At 38.0% G+C, this 16,580-nt stretch overlaps 1 protein-coding gene across 3 annotated transcripts in view; it reads left to right on the top strand.

Annotated features, from left to right (window-relative positions):
- Positions 1-16,580, top strand: part of LOC145675934 (bifunctional FAD diphosphatase/FAD synthase-like) — a 199,128-nt gene that overhangs the window by 12,408 nt on the left and 170,140 nt on the right. For all 3 annotated transcript variants that reach the window (XM_081746746.1, XM_081746745.1, XM_081746747.1), the window contains exon 2: positions 909-1,818. In XM_081746746.1, coding sequence (XP_081602872.1) covers positions 949-1,818 — 870 coding nt within the window. In that variant the 5' untranslated portion in view covers positions 909-948. The remainder of the gene's footprint in view (positions 1-908; positions 1,819-16,580) is intronic.

Genomic DNA, 16,580 nt, shown 5'->3' with positions numbered 1-16,580 from the left:
TTGAAACCGTACAAGAATATTTTTTACAGATGTAATTAATTAAATGCGTTTCACTTATCTCTTTTGATAGTTTGATTTAAAATGAGTCAGCTTATGTCTTTAAGTAAATAGTAGAAATTTGTGATTTTTTTCATATATTTTGAAAACAGTTTTTTAAGTAGATCAATAAATTTTAAGTGTTTTATTTTTTTCGGGGGAGGGCGAATACGTAATAGTTGTACACAGAAATTAAAAATAATAGAATTAGATTCTTTGGGAGTTTTGTCATAATGCAGAGAAATATTTGAATAACTACTTATTGTTAATTAGGATAATTAACCATAGTACTTTCATTACAGATTTAGGTAGAATTTACCGTACGTAGTATCAGTCGGTATTGAGTTGAGTTGATTTTGAGTTTAACGTCCCTTTCAGCAGCGAGGCTATTTGAGACGAGACCTACTGATTAACGTGGAATCGAACCATAGCTCCCACCCGGAATCGAAGCCGGGTCTCCTACACCAAAGGCACGTGCGCTGACCGCTTAGCCATGAAGGAGCTCATCAGTCGATATGATAGGTCATTTTTTCTTTTAACGCAAAGTCTACGAAATATACACTATATAAATAAAGAAATCTTTTAGATGTTCATAAACATGGAATGGAGTCCCACCACACCGACCTAGTACTTAATAATTGCTGGCTGTCGCTTCTAGTTGCGTATATTAACCTCTTTTCTTGCAACCTTAGTAACCGTTGCGATGTATTGTACTCTGTTTGGCATTGTGCTTGTACTACTCATAAGAGTGAAAGAGTAGTTAATATGTTTTCCTGCTGCAAATCTGTAGTCTTCTCTGTCACGCTGTAGTCAGTAGTGAAAAGTGGTCAGAACTTTTAATGCATTTACTCCTTCTCTTTTCAAATTTTTAGGAATATAAATAGGTGGTAGGGAAAAGAAGAAAACGTAAAGATGTCCACCCGTACTGCCGGCATTATTATTATTGGTGACGAAATTTTGAAAGCCCAAACAGTCGATACGAATTCTCATTTCCTGTGTAAGACTCTTCATTCTTGGGGCGTGACAGTGGTTAAAATCTCTGTAGTACGTGATGTCGTAAGCGAGATAGCTGACGAAGTGAGTTCTTTCTCCAAAAACTACGACTTCGTAATAACCTCTGGTGGTATTGGACCTACCCATGATGATGTAACGTATTTAGGCGTAGCTAAAGCTTTTAATGAACAGCTAGTTTTAAATAAAGAAATTGTGGAAGTTCTCAGTCGTTTTTATTCAGGAAGTAAAACTGATGTAAGTTCCAATCCAGCTCTCAAAATGGCTTATGTTCCAGAATCTTCCAAATTACTGTATTGTAAAAAGAAGAGAGTAAATCCAAACTCGTTTGTACATACTTTCCCCGTTATTAATGTTGCCAATGTGTATATATTTCCTGGAATTCCGAATTATATTGAGGAGCAGTTTCTGCTTTTGGAGGATGTGTTTAGAAATACTGGTGGTGGTTTTTACACCCATGAATTATATGTATATGAAGGTGAAGTGGGGTTAGTTCCTGCTTTGAACCGTGCTGTGGAAAAGTTTAAAGGAACTGTGACTTTTGGTTCTTACCCAGCTATAGGGAACTGTTCCTACCTTACCAAGTTGACGATGGAATCAACGAGCAAAAGGGACGTGGATGAAGCCGAACGATTTCTGCGAAAGGAACTTCCGAAGGGTGCCATTGTGAAATGTGACCAAGATCCAGTTAGCCAGGCAGCGGAAAAGGTGTATGGTCTTTTAAATTCATCTTCCCGTGAGCTTGCTGACGCTGTCAAAAATGCGATAGAGGTACGCACTTGTTTGTTTTCATAATCGTTTAATATACAGAAACTGTGTGAAGTGAATCCTCACACGATAATGCGAAAAGATTATAGATCAACAGCGATGCGCAAGTGAATCATTTCCAAGTAACAACCCACCGAAAATGGGTCAAAAAGATATGAAAAGGATCATAACTCAATAAGGAAATGTCGGATGTAGTCGAATAAAAGAACATAGTGGTTATTTTAAGCCTAGATTCCAGTAATATACCCGTGTGCGTGGGTTTCCTCGGGGTTCTCCCGTTTCCTCCTACTTTCTTCATTCCATCAATTCATTTATTACTCATCATCACCGTCTCCTTTAGCCTAACCGGCATAATCGTGGGACGTAAAACTCAAAGATTCCATTTCATTTTTTCCAGTAGTGCACCAGTGGATATGATTTGTATACTAGATTTTAATGCAGTATGTCTATCATTTTTCGTTTCTAAAACTTATGAATTTTATTCTGTGCTTCGAGGCTAACCATGTTCCTCCCCTGTTCCACATCCACTAGTGCATTAATGAAATCTAGGCTCAAAATAATATGCTTTTACGTGTCCTTGATTTGACAATTCCTTCTCGACTTGTGATCTTTTATTGTGTTGTTATTACCAATTTTCGGCGGACTATAACTCCTAAATGATACGTTTATGTAGTCAAGTTGGTCTATAATTTTTCTTTTACTTTTCTGTGTGATGATTAATTTCTCAAAAGTTTTTGGTGTTGTTTGCGAACACCCTGTGTGTGTAAATCTCAAATTTCTTAGTTATTTTGTACTTCTTGTGAATCAGTTCTAAAATAAGCCCTTGAGTTTGTACTTCTTTAAATCAATCGGAAAGTAAACGTATAATTTTGTACTTCCTGTAAATCAGTCGTAAAATAAACCCATGGTTTTTCACTTGCTGCGAATCAGTCTTAAAATATCATAATTTTGTGCATCCATCCTGTGAATCATTCGTAAAATGAACCTATGATTTTTCACTTACTGCGAATCAGTCCTCAAACAGACTCATGATTTTGTACTTCTTGTGAATCTGTCTAAAATAAATCCATAATTTTGTACTTCCTTTAAATCTGTCTTAAAGTAAATCAAAATTGTACACAGAAAGAAAGTGTTGAAAATGGTGTCTTTTCAGATTAAATTAGGAAAGGACTTATTAAAATAAACTTCGTAGAATTTTGTGCTTTTCTAGTTTTTTTTTCTTAAATTCATATTCGTTAATTTATAAGGGAGATAAATTGAAAAATATTTTGATTTAATTTGGTTTTCAGTTTAACGTCCCTTTCAGAAGTGAGGCTTAACGTGAAATCCGAACCACATGATCCGAATCCCACCAGGAATCGAACCCACACCAAAGGCGGATACAGTAACCACTTAGCCAAAAGGGAGCTCGGAAAAAATTTCATATGGGTGTGATTTGATTGATTATTTTCATTTTAGGTTAAAGCAGATTGTATTCTTAAATTATCCAAGAATTACTATTACTATTAAAAACACAGTTGTGCAATATGATTTTCATGTATCATTTTAAATCAATGGTGTCTGTTGGAAGAAGTCTTGAAAAAAAGTGTAGGGTGTCCCATAAAGGGGGTTTATACTTGAACTTTAATAACTCAAACAAACTAAACTTTCACAAAGATATTTAAAACATTACTGATGATGTTCTAATGTGAAATATGTTCAAAATGTCCTCCGTTGGTAGCAATACATTGTCGGCAGTGCTGTGGACCAGACCGATAAACTTGTGACATGATTTTCCTTGGAATTGGTTCACATGCAGTCTCAATCACCTCTCCAGCGTACGTGGTTTTATGGCATAGATAGTGCACTTCAGAGTTCCTTACAGAAAGAAGTCTGACGGCGTTAGATTGGGAGATCTGGATGGATACTCGACACTTCCTCATCCGCCTATCCACCTCTCAACAAATGTTTCATCTGGGATTGCCGCACATCTCAATGGTAATGTGGCGGTGCGCTGTCTTTTTTTAGAAAACAAATCTTCATCTTGGCACAATTTTTCTTGCAACGTGGTAAGGTACTTTACACCTATCACTGTTCTTTTAAAAAAGAATGGCCCGACAAGACCTCTTGCAAACATACCACACCACACTGATAACCTAAGAAAATTAACAGCTCGTTCTTCCATAACATGGGGATTATCTCTTGCCCAGTACACACGTTGTGTCGATTGATGGTTTCATTCAATTGGAAAATCGCCTCATCAGATCAAACAATTAAATCAATCCACTGTTCATTATCGCAAATCCATGTCTAAAATAGGAGGAGCCAATTGGAATCGTCTTGATTGATTGTGTGAAGCAGCCTGGGAATGTAGGGTTTCCACTTCGCTTGCTTTAAAATGCGATGAACACTTGATTTGCTTACACATAATTCACACGAAGCTTGCCGTATGGACTTATGAGGAGATCTTGTGAAATTTCGTAACACTGCTTCCACCCCTCTTTTGTCCGTTACTGATTTCTTTCTGCCATACCGTCTCTTCTTCAGATCGCACAGTTTCTTCCCTCTCAATCTTGTCACGTAATGTAATTGTTACACGTGCGGTGGCGCAGTATCAACATTTGTGCGCCATCATCTCTGCATCTTTTTCATGTTCTCACATTTCCAGAAATTTTTTAAAATCCAGTTTCGTTCCTCAAAGGAAGGGTTCCACAGACATCTTGTCAATTACTTGTCGATACTAGCAACTGAACTGAAAATTAAAGACGAACAAAACAAATGAATGGGAAAGAAAACAAAAACAAATGAGTGGCTACGCATAGTAGTCATGAGAGCTCCAAATAATAACAACAAATTTGATCAGGTTATCTTTAATACCGTCTCTCGTATTAACATTCGAACAGTGTAATCCTCTTTATGGGACACTGTATTATTTATTGATCTGAATCAAAAGTCCGAATTTAAACAAATAAGATATTAATATCAGGAAACCTACATTGAAGTGATTGGTGTCAAATACCGTTTGGGGGTTCTAAAACAGACTTCCTTATTTCAATCTTGCCAAAGCGTTTGAGGAACAGCACTTGTAATATTCAAAATATTGATATATTTTTGAAACAAGAAGTGAAACACACATAATAATTTTTGAATATTTCTTTGTGTAAAGGAAATAATGAAAATGGAATTACGTCCACATTAAGTACAGGTGGCTGAGTCGCGTACAACTGGCCAATTTCAATCGTTCATATCCTTGTTCGCCGAGTGGACTGATCTGGCAAGGCCAAGCAGCTTTGCTAACGGAAAGTGGTACTGCATTGCTGTTAGGATGAATTTACTATTTTTACTCATCCTCCGAAAGTAAATCGAGATTGAGAGGATTATGAAGTGGCAGTTTTCGACGCTAAATTTCAGTTTTCGACATTCAGGAACAGTGCAAAAGCAATGGATGCGCCAGTAGTCCGACCACTTTTAGGAAAATAAATCAGTTCAAACAATTTCATACAACAGTCATTGGTGTGCCAAAATTTGAGCATTAAGTACATTGGCAAATCGGGAAAGCCATGAAGCTTTTTCCAACCAGTACTAAGTTTTACCAAATGGTTTCCTGTTGATGGTTGGCTATACAACAGCAAACTGAAAATCAACACGTCGGCGAAATACTACAGAAGTTAACAGGGACCAGCAGCACATTTGGTCTGCGTACCCCAAGTTAAGGCTTTATGGTATATTCGACATCTACTACCAAGTTCTCTCAAGCTACCGCTGAATCCAAAAGATCCCATTCCAAAACAGTGTGCGTATAGACAGACTTTCCTCAGCGCTCACACTGTTCTTAAAAGGCAGGAAAATCTTATTTTTCATATGAGTTTTTTCTTTTTTTTTTTTTAAAAAAAAAAAAGCTGCCCACAGCAGTGTAAACAACACCTCAAAATATATCGCTTAGAAAATTGTGTTCCGAAATAAAGACGCTTGAGATGCGTCGAAAGATGTTTAAATTTCAAGCTTTCCGAGCTCCTCGTGGCTAATCGCCTTTGGCGTGGGAGACCCGAGTTCGATTCCCGGCGAGAGCTCATGTAGTTCGGATCCCACGTTGAGTTGTAGACCTATCTTATATAGCTCACTGAAAGGAACAGTAAACTCAAAGATCAAATCAAATCGAACCTAAAGCTTTGAGGAAAGAACAAATCAGATCAAAAGTTCAAATGCTACAGAAAAAAAATACATATCTGTTGGTATTAAATAATCAAAAAGATAGGATGAATTATATATATATATATATATATATATATATATATATATACTTCTTTATGAATGTATTCAGAATGCCGAGGTATTCAAGATACCCTTAATATAATTATTGCTTAGTACTAGTGTTTTATTGTATTGCAATTATAGGAAGTTTGACTCATTTTAAGTACGGTAGTGACAGTAAGAAAGTAAGCTTACCTTGTATTTAAAAAAGTATTCTCAATATCAGCATTGGGGATGGTGTGGAGACCAATTAAATATATATTTCTAAATTATACCATAAATGATAGTGTTCGCAGTGACACAGGTCACGAGAATTTACTTACTCAGTTATGGAAATTCAGGGAAATCAATATCACAACTTCAGTGTGAACCTTGTTCCTAGGCGTAAATGTCAGCTCGAGACTAACGTGCCCAAAAATCACGAACAATAGTCAATATACTTTTACTTCACACTCCCACCGTTACTTAGCACATTTTATTTCTCATTTTCTTATTCAGAATATATAATTGATTACGAGAAAATAATGAAAACACGTACACCAGAAAGATCACTGTAAACACTTTCGCTTAAATGCTTCATTAGATAAAATGGGAAAGAAGTAAGGTGAAAAGATTCGCATTCGTTTTACGTCCTTATGTAATCCAGAGGTTATTAACGTGAAGTCTGTACCACGACCAGAGTTTAAATTCGATGCAGTTGACGGGTGCATAGGCCATCATGCAAGATCACCCCGTTTGGTATAGGCCGTTCCCCACTTCATTATATATCCTCTACGAAAGCTGGATTACAGGACCACGATACCGGTCCCGGCTAGGGTTAAAAGGAAACTAAAAGAATAGGAAAAAAGTGTGAAGGTACAAGTTGGCGCCAGTAGGAATTAATGGTCACGTGATAGTGTTACTATAAAGGTAACCAAGAAAGTTATGTCGCTTTTTGTGGAGGTATGTGTTCCATTGGCTCTCACACTGTGAGTTGAATGCGAATGGAAATAAAGCGAAGGTCAGTTGTTGCTGTGGGTATATGCAACATACTACTTGGTTGTGGCAGTTCAGTTACACCGTGAACTTGCGTAAGGACAGAGTGAACATGGGACCTCCACAGAGCGTCATAAGGGCGTGTATGCTGTACGAGTTCAAACTGGAGTCAAACGCCGCTACAGCGGGGCGGAAGATATGCCAGGCGTTTGGTGAAGGTGTCGTTACTACGCGGACAGTGCAGCGGTGGTTTAACAAGCTTAAGGACGTTGACGAAACACTCGAAGACACACTACGTGGCGAAAGACTAATACTTGTACAAAATGAAGATCTTCAGGCAGCAATTGGTGCGAACAGTGATCAGACGTGTGAGAGGAACTGGGACTCCAATTAAGTGTGAGTGGAGAAACCATTCGGCAGAACTTCCATCAACTTGGGAAGCACTACAAGTTGGGTCGATGGATCCCACATGATTTGATTCCGGGCCAGAAGGCAATGTGAGCAGACACCTGTGTTTCTTTCCTGTCTCGTCTGAGGAAGGAGCCATTTCTGGACAGGGTGATGAAAAGTGGGTCCTGTACGAAGATCTACGGTGCCGTCACCATTAGTTAGCATTCCATGAACCGGTTTCAAAACAGCCGAAACCAGCACTACACCAGAAGAAGGTCCTCCTATGTGTTTGGTGGACTGCTCGCGGCATCATGTATCGGGAACTGCTACCAGCTGGTCAGAGCATCAATGCAACTGTGTACTGTCAGCAGTTGAGCCGTGTTTAAGAAAAATTAAAAATTTTGGAGCCAGCACTTCTGAATCGAGAAGGAGTCCTCCTGTTTACAGGACAACGCTAAGCCCCATGTTGCTACCATTCTATGCCCTGGATGGAAAATACTATTGGATCCGCATACTCCCCAGACATTGTACCGTCCGATTAATACCTTTTCCATTCCTTGGACAATCACCTTAGAGGACGTCAGTTCGATTGGGACTATTTTTGATCTTCCAGGTGCGTCTTAGGTGACATATCGATGTTCGAAGAAGGTGGGTGAAAAAGGAACAGAACTTTCTTGGTTACCTTTACAATCCCAAATGAGCACCATGTTGGAATTCATGGTCGGTCACATGATAATGTTATCAGTTCCAGGTAAACGCCGTATTTTAAGTTATGGTCACATGGTAGTGTTACCAGTTTCACATGTGCGCCATGTTCAAATTCATGCTCATGTTGAATAGTTATACCAGCCTGAAGGTAGATGGGAGCTTAGTAGAGGAAGATAAAACTAATAGGACGAGTAAGTCGGTAAGAGTGTAGAAGAACAAAGAAACAGTAAATACAGAGAAAAACTTGTGTAATACAAGATAAAAATTAAAAAATATAAATTATTGAGAAACAGAAACAATAAATATACACCCCATAAATAAAAGATAAGTCCTATCGTATAGGTTATAGTATAAGTCATACCCTAATGTGAGTTCTTCATAAACTTATTCAAAAATGTTCTTTTAACATTTCATCAAGAAAATACGAGTACAGAGGTTGTTCAGTCTACATTTAGCCAATTTCGACTTACCTAAAAATTTAGAAGAATCCATGGCGCCAGATCCGTAAATGCTCGATGTGTTTCCCTTGGTTCCTAACAATAGCCCGACAGCGTAATTTCCACTGTAATAGGCTTCTCTGAAGAACTGAGAAGGGAAACTTGTCCCATTCCCTTTGCACAGCTTTCCAAAATCCTTCCACAGTTGTTACGCGCCGTTTTCCCAAAGCCCGCTTTAGCAATCCAAATCCACAATAGTCCATAGGACTTGCATCTGGAGATTTAACAGGTACCTCATTAAAAGGTATTATCTGTATATCACTTGCCTCCTCCATCTTCCTGTAGAATGCGAGGGACGATCGTGAGGTATGTGATCAGGCCTTGTCCATGTGAATGCGCACCAGATTGGCGTCATTTCCGTACATTGTTGGAATCTCATGCTCGTAGATCGACCGCATGATCTGCTCCTGAAAATACTGCGAATTTATTTTGCAGTTCTTCGCCACCCGACGAATCTTCAGTTTACCTCGGTAACAGTAGCCAGTAACGACCACGAACCCTTTTGGGAAGGATTCTTTACAGACACGGACTCACCTTCCGAAGTTCTTGGCGCCTTTCTCTCGGTACATGATGGCTCTCGGTTTGCCGTAGTCGGAAAGGTAAATCCATGCTTCATCGAGCGTTACGACGTACATCTACCTTTGTTTTGCCAGATGCCGTTCGTACAGCTTCCGGGCGTTACACTTTCGTTCCTTTTGATGGGCATCCGTGAGAAGATGGCCGCGAGCTTTCATGACTTTTTCCAACTTGAGTTGATGGTGTAACGTCCGGCTCACAGTCCCCAAAGACACGTCAAGACGATTAGCCATACACCTTTGTGTTGGCGGATTTTCTTGCATTGCCATTTTGCGAAGTTTCCTCTGCATGCTGGAGGTGGCCTTGGTGCATTCCCGCTTCCTAGGCAGCTTCTTTGGTGTTCCAAATGGTGGAGCTTCGTTGCCCTTGTACTTTTTAGTAACATTTTTTATTTCCACTTAAACTGATGTTGCAACCATTCTTCTTGCACTGTTTTCTAATGACAGAAACACTAAAGTGGGCATCATAAAGAGCCGCAACATAGCCTTCCCAAAACCGGCTTAGTTTGGGCGACATTTTGGTCACTGAGCGGAAATCCACATACTTGGAAACAAGTTTAACACAACACTCACAACGTGTTTTATTGTCGTCCGCGCGGAAAAACAACTCCGTTCCCAGGAAGCCACTGCACAACACTGCATGACGCCACGAACCAGGTCGGGTGAGTCCATTCTGCCCGGGAGGGGAAAGGAACGAAATCTGCCAAACCTAGGCTGAACAACCTCTGTAATAACAAATAAATAAATAAATAAATAAATAAATAAATAAATAAATAAATAAATAAATAAATGCACTCTGTTTGGTTCAATGCGTTTTTTGGGCAAAATATTAATAAGGCTAGGTCTTATTTTGGGGGTAACACGGTATCAAAAGCATGAGAATATAATGGAGATAAGGCAGAATAGAAAGTTTATAGGAGAAGTAATCGCCAATAATATTAAAATAAATTGGCAAAAGGAATATATGGTGGACCATTTATCTTGAAACAACTTTGTAACTTTTGAACTAATTGATGAAAATCAATGAAATTTTCTAACGTACAAATAACAACAGAAGGACATTGTATGAGATATACTGCAATTCCATTAAATTAACAATCCTGCCAGCCTAACGTGAAATTATGTTGTTTTTAAATGGCATTACGCCAGGTTATTAAATATTTTAGATCTATATGTTGAACGCAAATTTACCATTGCCACACTTATTTTTCAGTGTTACAAACTAAGGACTGCACAATATCACAAACACCTGTAAATATCAAAATTTTGGAGGCCTCTACAACTGTAATAACACACGCAAGACGCATTTATCATTGCACATTGGAAATACCTTAGAGGCGAATACTATAAACATGATTTGATCTATTGCTAGCAAGTAGGAACAAAGTTACAAGGGACTTAAAATTTGATTTCTTCCAAAGGTTTAATTTCTAGAAGGTATGTAGATATCCAAGCACATAGGTGGTTCACAATAAACGTAAAGATTATAATGCAATTTACAGCAATTTGATATCTCAATCCGTTCCGGAGATATGATGAATACTGGTAAAGTTTGCAACACTACGTAACATTATGAAATTGTAGAACTATTGTAATTATGAACACAAAACTATTGATGTAATGTTATAGAAGCATATGCAAGAATCTTTAGGGAACGCGGTGGCTCACTGATAGAGGGTTTACCTCTGGTGCGTGAGGTCCCCGCCCGATCTCCGGGTAAATAAGTTTGTGGTGGACAACATCGTGTCCGTGGGTTTTCTCGGGGTGTTCCCGTTTCCTCCCACTTTTTTATTTGACCAATTCTTCCATCATCATTCATTTGTCTTAATCATCGTCATCCTTAGCCTAAAGGGCATAATCGTGGGACGTTAAACTGAAACATTTAATTTCAGTTTATTTTGCAAGATTTTTTTTTTTTAAAACAATAGTTCATACGACTCTTAGCTTTTAGCTGTAAAGCAATCTCTATTTATGTTTTTCGTATCTCCGGCATGGGTTGAAATATCAAATTGATATAAACGTCATTATAATATTTACGTTTATTGTAAACCATCTATGTGATCGAATGTGATACTTAAATTAAGCAATTTTTCGAAACAAAACTTTTCAAAGAAAGTTAAATTTTCAATCCCTTGTAACATTTTCTCTACTTGTTAGAAATACATCATATGTTGGTAATAATGTTTGACACTAGAGTGCTTCGATGTGCATTAACAGGTTCGTCTTGCTTGCGTTGTTACTATTGTAGAGGTCTTAAAAAATTTGATGTTTACGAATGTTTGTGACACAGTACCATTTTTAGTTGAGTGACTCCGCGTAGCGTAGTCACTAACGCTCTCGCCTTTGGTGCGAGTGATCTCGGGTTCGATTGCAGATGAGGATACTCGGTCGAAAAAGTTCAAAAGATTTTTCAAGCCCACCATCCTGAGTGAGATTTTCCTAATTGACACCAGGGAAATGCCAGGTACACTCATGTCCAAAATAATTGTCGCATATCTATAACTGTCGTGTAAGAATATAATTTGATAATGATTTCGTAGGGTATTTTTAATATTGATGCTATGTGTAATAATCGGAAAATGTATATTTGTGGTAAATTTCATAGGAAAAAAAAATATAAATACGAAAATTAAAGTGAGTAAAACAAAATGTTCCTAAATAGACAAGAAAGTTTTATTTTCGTTGTATTGTTCTTATTTACTGCTCTTTTGACATGAAATTTGCCACATACATGTCTTTTCCGATTATACACGTGCCAACATTATAAGAAATACTGGGCGAATTCGATATGAAATTATATTCCTACAACAACATATTTATAGACATGTGACAATAATTTTGGACATGAGTGTACCTCACAAAATGGTCTTAGGCCGCTTTCCTTCCTTCTTCATTCCTTCCTTTCTTCCTGCCCAATTCCCTGGGCAGTGTGATCGCCGAGGGACATCATTCCTCATACATGACGGGCGAGCTAATATAACCATAGGCACCAAAAGCCCAGAATTTCCCAATCCTGACCCGCTCTTATTTTGTAACAAATGTGACTTGTCAGTTTTCGAATTACAAGGTCTGTTGTGAAACTAATATCAGTGAATTTATTGTGATGTGACTGTACGTCAGAGCGCGGTCTAACCAGTTGAGACTGGTAGTGGCTGAACCCAGCTAAGCAGCGCTCCGTCGCTCAGTATGCTCCGAGCATCCAGAAAGTGAGGACGGGCCTGTCAGTGAGGGATGTTTTTTGATCTTGTGCAAATGAAAATGCAGCGCTCGTTAGAACAAAGATTTGCGATCAAGTTTTACGTGAAACTTGGCAAGACCGCTACGGAAACTGTTAGTATAATCAAGACTGCGTACAAAGAACATGCCCTGTCAGATCGGCAAGTGTTTCAGTAGCACAAGGCCTTTTTGGAAGCCCGGGAAGAAGTCGACGACGAGGACCGCGCCGGACCACCACGGCTGACAATGTAACGCGAGTGAGGGAAATGTTGAACTCAGACCGACGAAGACAGGCCCGTCGTCGCTCTCCGGATGCTCGGAGCACATTGAGCGACGGAGCGTTGCTTAACTGGGTTCCCCCACTACCAGTTTCAACTGGTTAGACCGCGCTCTGACGTACAGTCGCGGCACAATAAATTCACTGACATTACTTTCAGGACAGACGTTGTAACTTGTATTGTAGATCTGAAATATGTAATTGTTCAATGTTATTAGCTTTTAACGGGGGGAGGGAAGGGGGAAAACGGTAACTGCTATCAAGATGCAGTTTTTTTTTTTTTCGGCCGATTGAGCATCCCAAGAATAAGTTCCATGTGCTCTGTTCATTTTCTATTAAAATCGGAAGTGATTAAAATTAGCTATTTCCGGTTGCAACGTTTATCGCCATAAAACGAAAACGATAACAAATAGCATGAAGCGTTTGGTTTTGCAAACCATTCAGCGTCTCAATACAAGATATCATGACTATCCGCAACACATTATGAAAACTGGTTAAAATTTAATATTACTTCCGGTTTCAGTATCAGCAAAAAATGGTAAAATATATCAATATGCGGCTTTCTGCGATCGATTTAGTGTCACGAGAATACGTTCTGTCCCCTCCTTTAGTCTTCTATTCGAACCTGAAGGAGTTGAAATAACCGATCTTTGGTTTCAACCCTTACCGCCATAGAACAAAAACAGTAAGGGATACTGAGTAATGGCTTTTTGATATGGATTCAGTGTCCGAGGAACAGGTTTTGCCTTTGATCTTATTCCTCTATTGCAACCAGTATTTATACGTGCACTATTTCAAGTTTGAGTATTGAATTCGCATACTTTGGAAGACTTAGTTTCACGCTGTGAAACGATACTTACTTGTTTAAACTAAGTTTTAAATACAATTTAAAAGCCATTTTGCTTTCAAACACGCACTATATTAACGGGGGTTGAAAAGTGTACAGGTCTTGGCGAGTGCATATAGGTAACTTTCTAATATCTGTTAGATGGAACTGAAAAAAAAAAAAAAAAAAAAAAAAAAAAAAACCTACGAAAACCTCATTAATGATAGTCACTCTCTTGAATCGAACCTGAGGCCTCTGGATTGCTAAAAGCAAACGTTAAGTACTTGTGCGTTTCCTTTTCCGTATTGACTCGAATATACTATGATATCTAAGTATAAAACCAGTTTCGTAGAAACCATAGTCGTATTATATTCGTAGCTAGCCGTTTACACTTGAAAAGAGGTTTATTTTATACCATGTAGAACTCGTATGCACGACACGGCCGTGACTCGTCTGAGTCAGACTTATATGGGAAATAGATAACGGTGATGTGCCATGTTGTGGTTCGGTTTGATTGACACTTGAAATTTACTTTCATTATTATTATTATTATTATTATTATTATTATTTTTTTTTTTTTTTTCGCTACTGGAAGTACTACGAGAATATTGAATACTGAGTGATAACTACGAAAAAAAAAAAAAAATTAAAAAACTGGAATTTAATCTTGAAAGTTTTAAAAGATTTGAATCAAAGGATTTTTCTTTGCAACGATTGATATCTTAACCCTTTATTTGGCACAGTCGCTCTCAAGCAACATCACATTCTATTGCGTTATTCGCATGAATTATAACTTCAGTGATCATTTAGTTAGCATTATTGCTTTCATACAATATTCATGATTTGCTGGTCGCTTCTTTAGATACTTCTAATCTTCGTCAACAGGGGACAGTCAAATTTAGTATTGTAGAAGCTTTATCTCCTACGTCCCGTGATTTTTTTTATTTTTATTTTTTTTTTTATTTGTGGTTTCTTGCTTTGTAGGAAAATATTTCAACGAAACTGTTGCTAATTAATGAGAGCATTCTTATGATATTTGACCATAATAGGGCAATGCTGCTCAGTAGCTACATGTAAGACTTATTTTATGGCAATGTTGCTTTGAAATAAACATCCTGTATTTTGTAACCAAAGTACAAAAGTACTTTTTAAAAATTAGGAAATTATGATCAGGAAGAGATGGTTCAACCATAAAAGCAAACTAAATATTTTAATGGTAATGCTATCAATGCTTGCCAATTGAAGGGTTAATTAAGTATGCTCAGTAAGTTCGTTCTATATATAGGATACGATGATAGGCCTCTTGACCTAGTTGTGGTTAATGTAGAATCCGAAATTTTACATGTCTATGGAGAAATAATCCATGAGCATTTGCATATGCATAAGATAGGTTTCCCGGTTACTGACACATTTCCAAATGCAGAAACTAGTCACTTGCTCCCAGGTACTTTTGACACTATATCACGAAAACTAGGAGGACTTTTCCTTAATAGACTTATAACTCAAGATATAGTAACATGAGTTCATCACTAAGGCCCAGTCAAAACAATGAAAGCATACTTACCAACTACAAAGAAGGTCTGTGCTCAACCCTCAACGGGCAAGATCATGCTGACAGTTTTTTGAGACCAGCCTAGTGTAGCGATGGTGAATTTCTTGGCGAGGGGTACCACAATTACAGGGGCATATTATGCTTCACTGCCGCATAAATTACGGACTTGCATCAAAACAAAGAGGCGTGGAGTGCTGACCAAAGTTGTCTATACTCCTTCAAGACAATGCTTCAGCTTACAACACGCATGTTTCTCCAGACAGTAGCACGATCCTGCGGGCATGAATCCTCGTGACTCTCCTGACCTTGCATAATCTGAATTTCACCTCTTTCTAACCATTATTGAAGAGAACTCATTTCCAAGACGATGAAACTTGATTTCTGAAGTCGGTCTGACTTCTGGAACACACTGCGGACTTCTACAAACAAGGTCTCGACAAGTGTATAAAGTGATGTGAAAAGTCTGTAGCTATAGGATATTCCTATGTAGAGAAAGACTAATGTCTGTACCTATTTCGAGTATCTTCGTCAACGGCAAATAGATCAGAGGTAACCTTTAATGAACACCTTCGTAAGCTAAGATAGATAAATAAATTATAAGAAAAGATATTGAAGTTTGCTGTGTAATGAACCTAATAAAATGTTCAAACAAATCCGCTATAGAACGCAGAAAACTCATATTGATATTTCCCACTCATTTGATCTCACACACAGACCAGGAAACTCCGGCGAAGTAAAGTAATAGATTCACGGAATCAATTAGGTGAATGTATGGTTGTTAATAATAGCAATACTGAAAATGTTTAGGGTTCCGGTCTCGGATTCTAAATAAACGTTTGTAATTAGGTGTGCTTCGGGTAGAGAACCAGAATATATTTCCACATATGAACTCAGTTTACAAACCATAACCACAATTCAGTGTATTTCAAAAGAAGAACTGAGATACTTCATGACATCATAATTTATAAACACCATTAGCCTAAGGGACTTTAACTACGAAATCTATTTCTCTTTTTTCTGTAATTTCACTTCCACTTCATTGTCGGTTTCTATTTCAGAATCAGAACCGATTTTCTCCAAGAATAAATTTCGATTCCGGTCCCGGAACCAGTTTTCTCAGAAAACTGGTCTTGGTACCGACTCCGAAAAGTTTTATCATATATAATAATAATAATAATAATAATAATAATAATAAAAAAAAAAATATTTGATTCTGCGCCCGGAATCGGTTTTTTAGAAAAATCGATTCCGGTTTCGGAAACGAAACCCATAACGTTAACAGTCCTGTGCTAATGTAATTAAAACACATGCGTTACTATTAACATTTCAAAGCAGAAGAGAAATGATGTCTTTGGGTTCAAAGTAATACAAAGTGTTCGGAAAGCTGGGAAAAGTAAAAGATCATTTTGAATCCATAGATTCTAATATTATGAAGTGGACACGATGGCTCAGTGGTAAAGCGCCTACCTCTGGTGCGTGGAATCACCGGTTCGATCCCCGGTCAGGTAAGTTTGTGGGG

Source organism: Thermobia domestica, chromosome 18 (genome assembly GCF_964235325.1).
Source record: "Thermobia domestica chromosome 18, izTheDome1.hap1.1, whole genome shotgun sequence".
In the NCBI taxonomy this organism is placed as follows: Eukaryota; Metazoa; Arthropoda; class Insecta; order Zygentoma; family Lepismatidae; genus Thermobia; species Thermobia domestica.
Note: the sequence above shows the minus strand (reverse complement) of the source record. Positions and strands in the feature narration are given on the sequence as shown.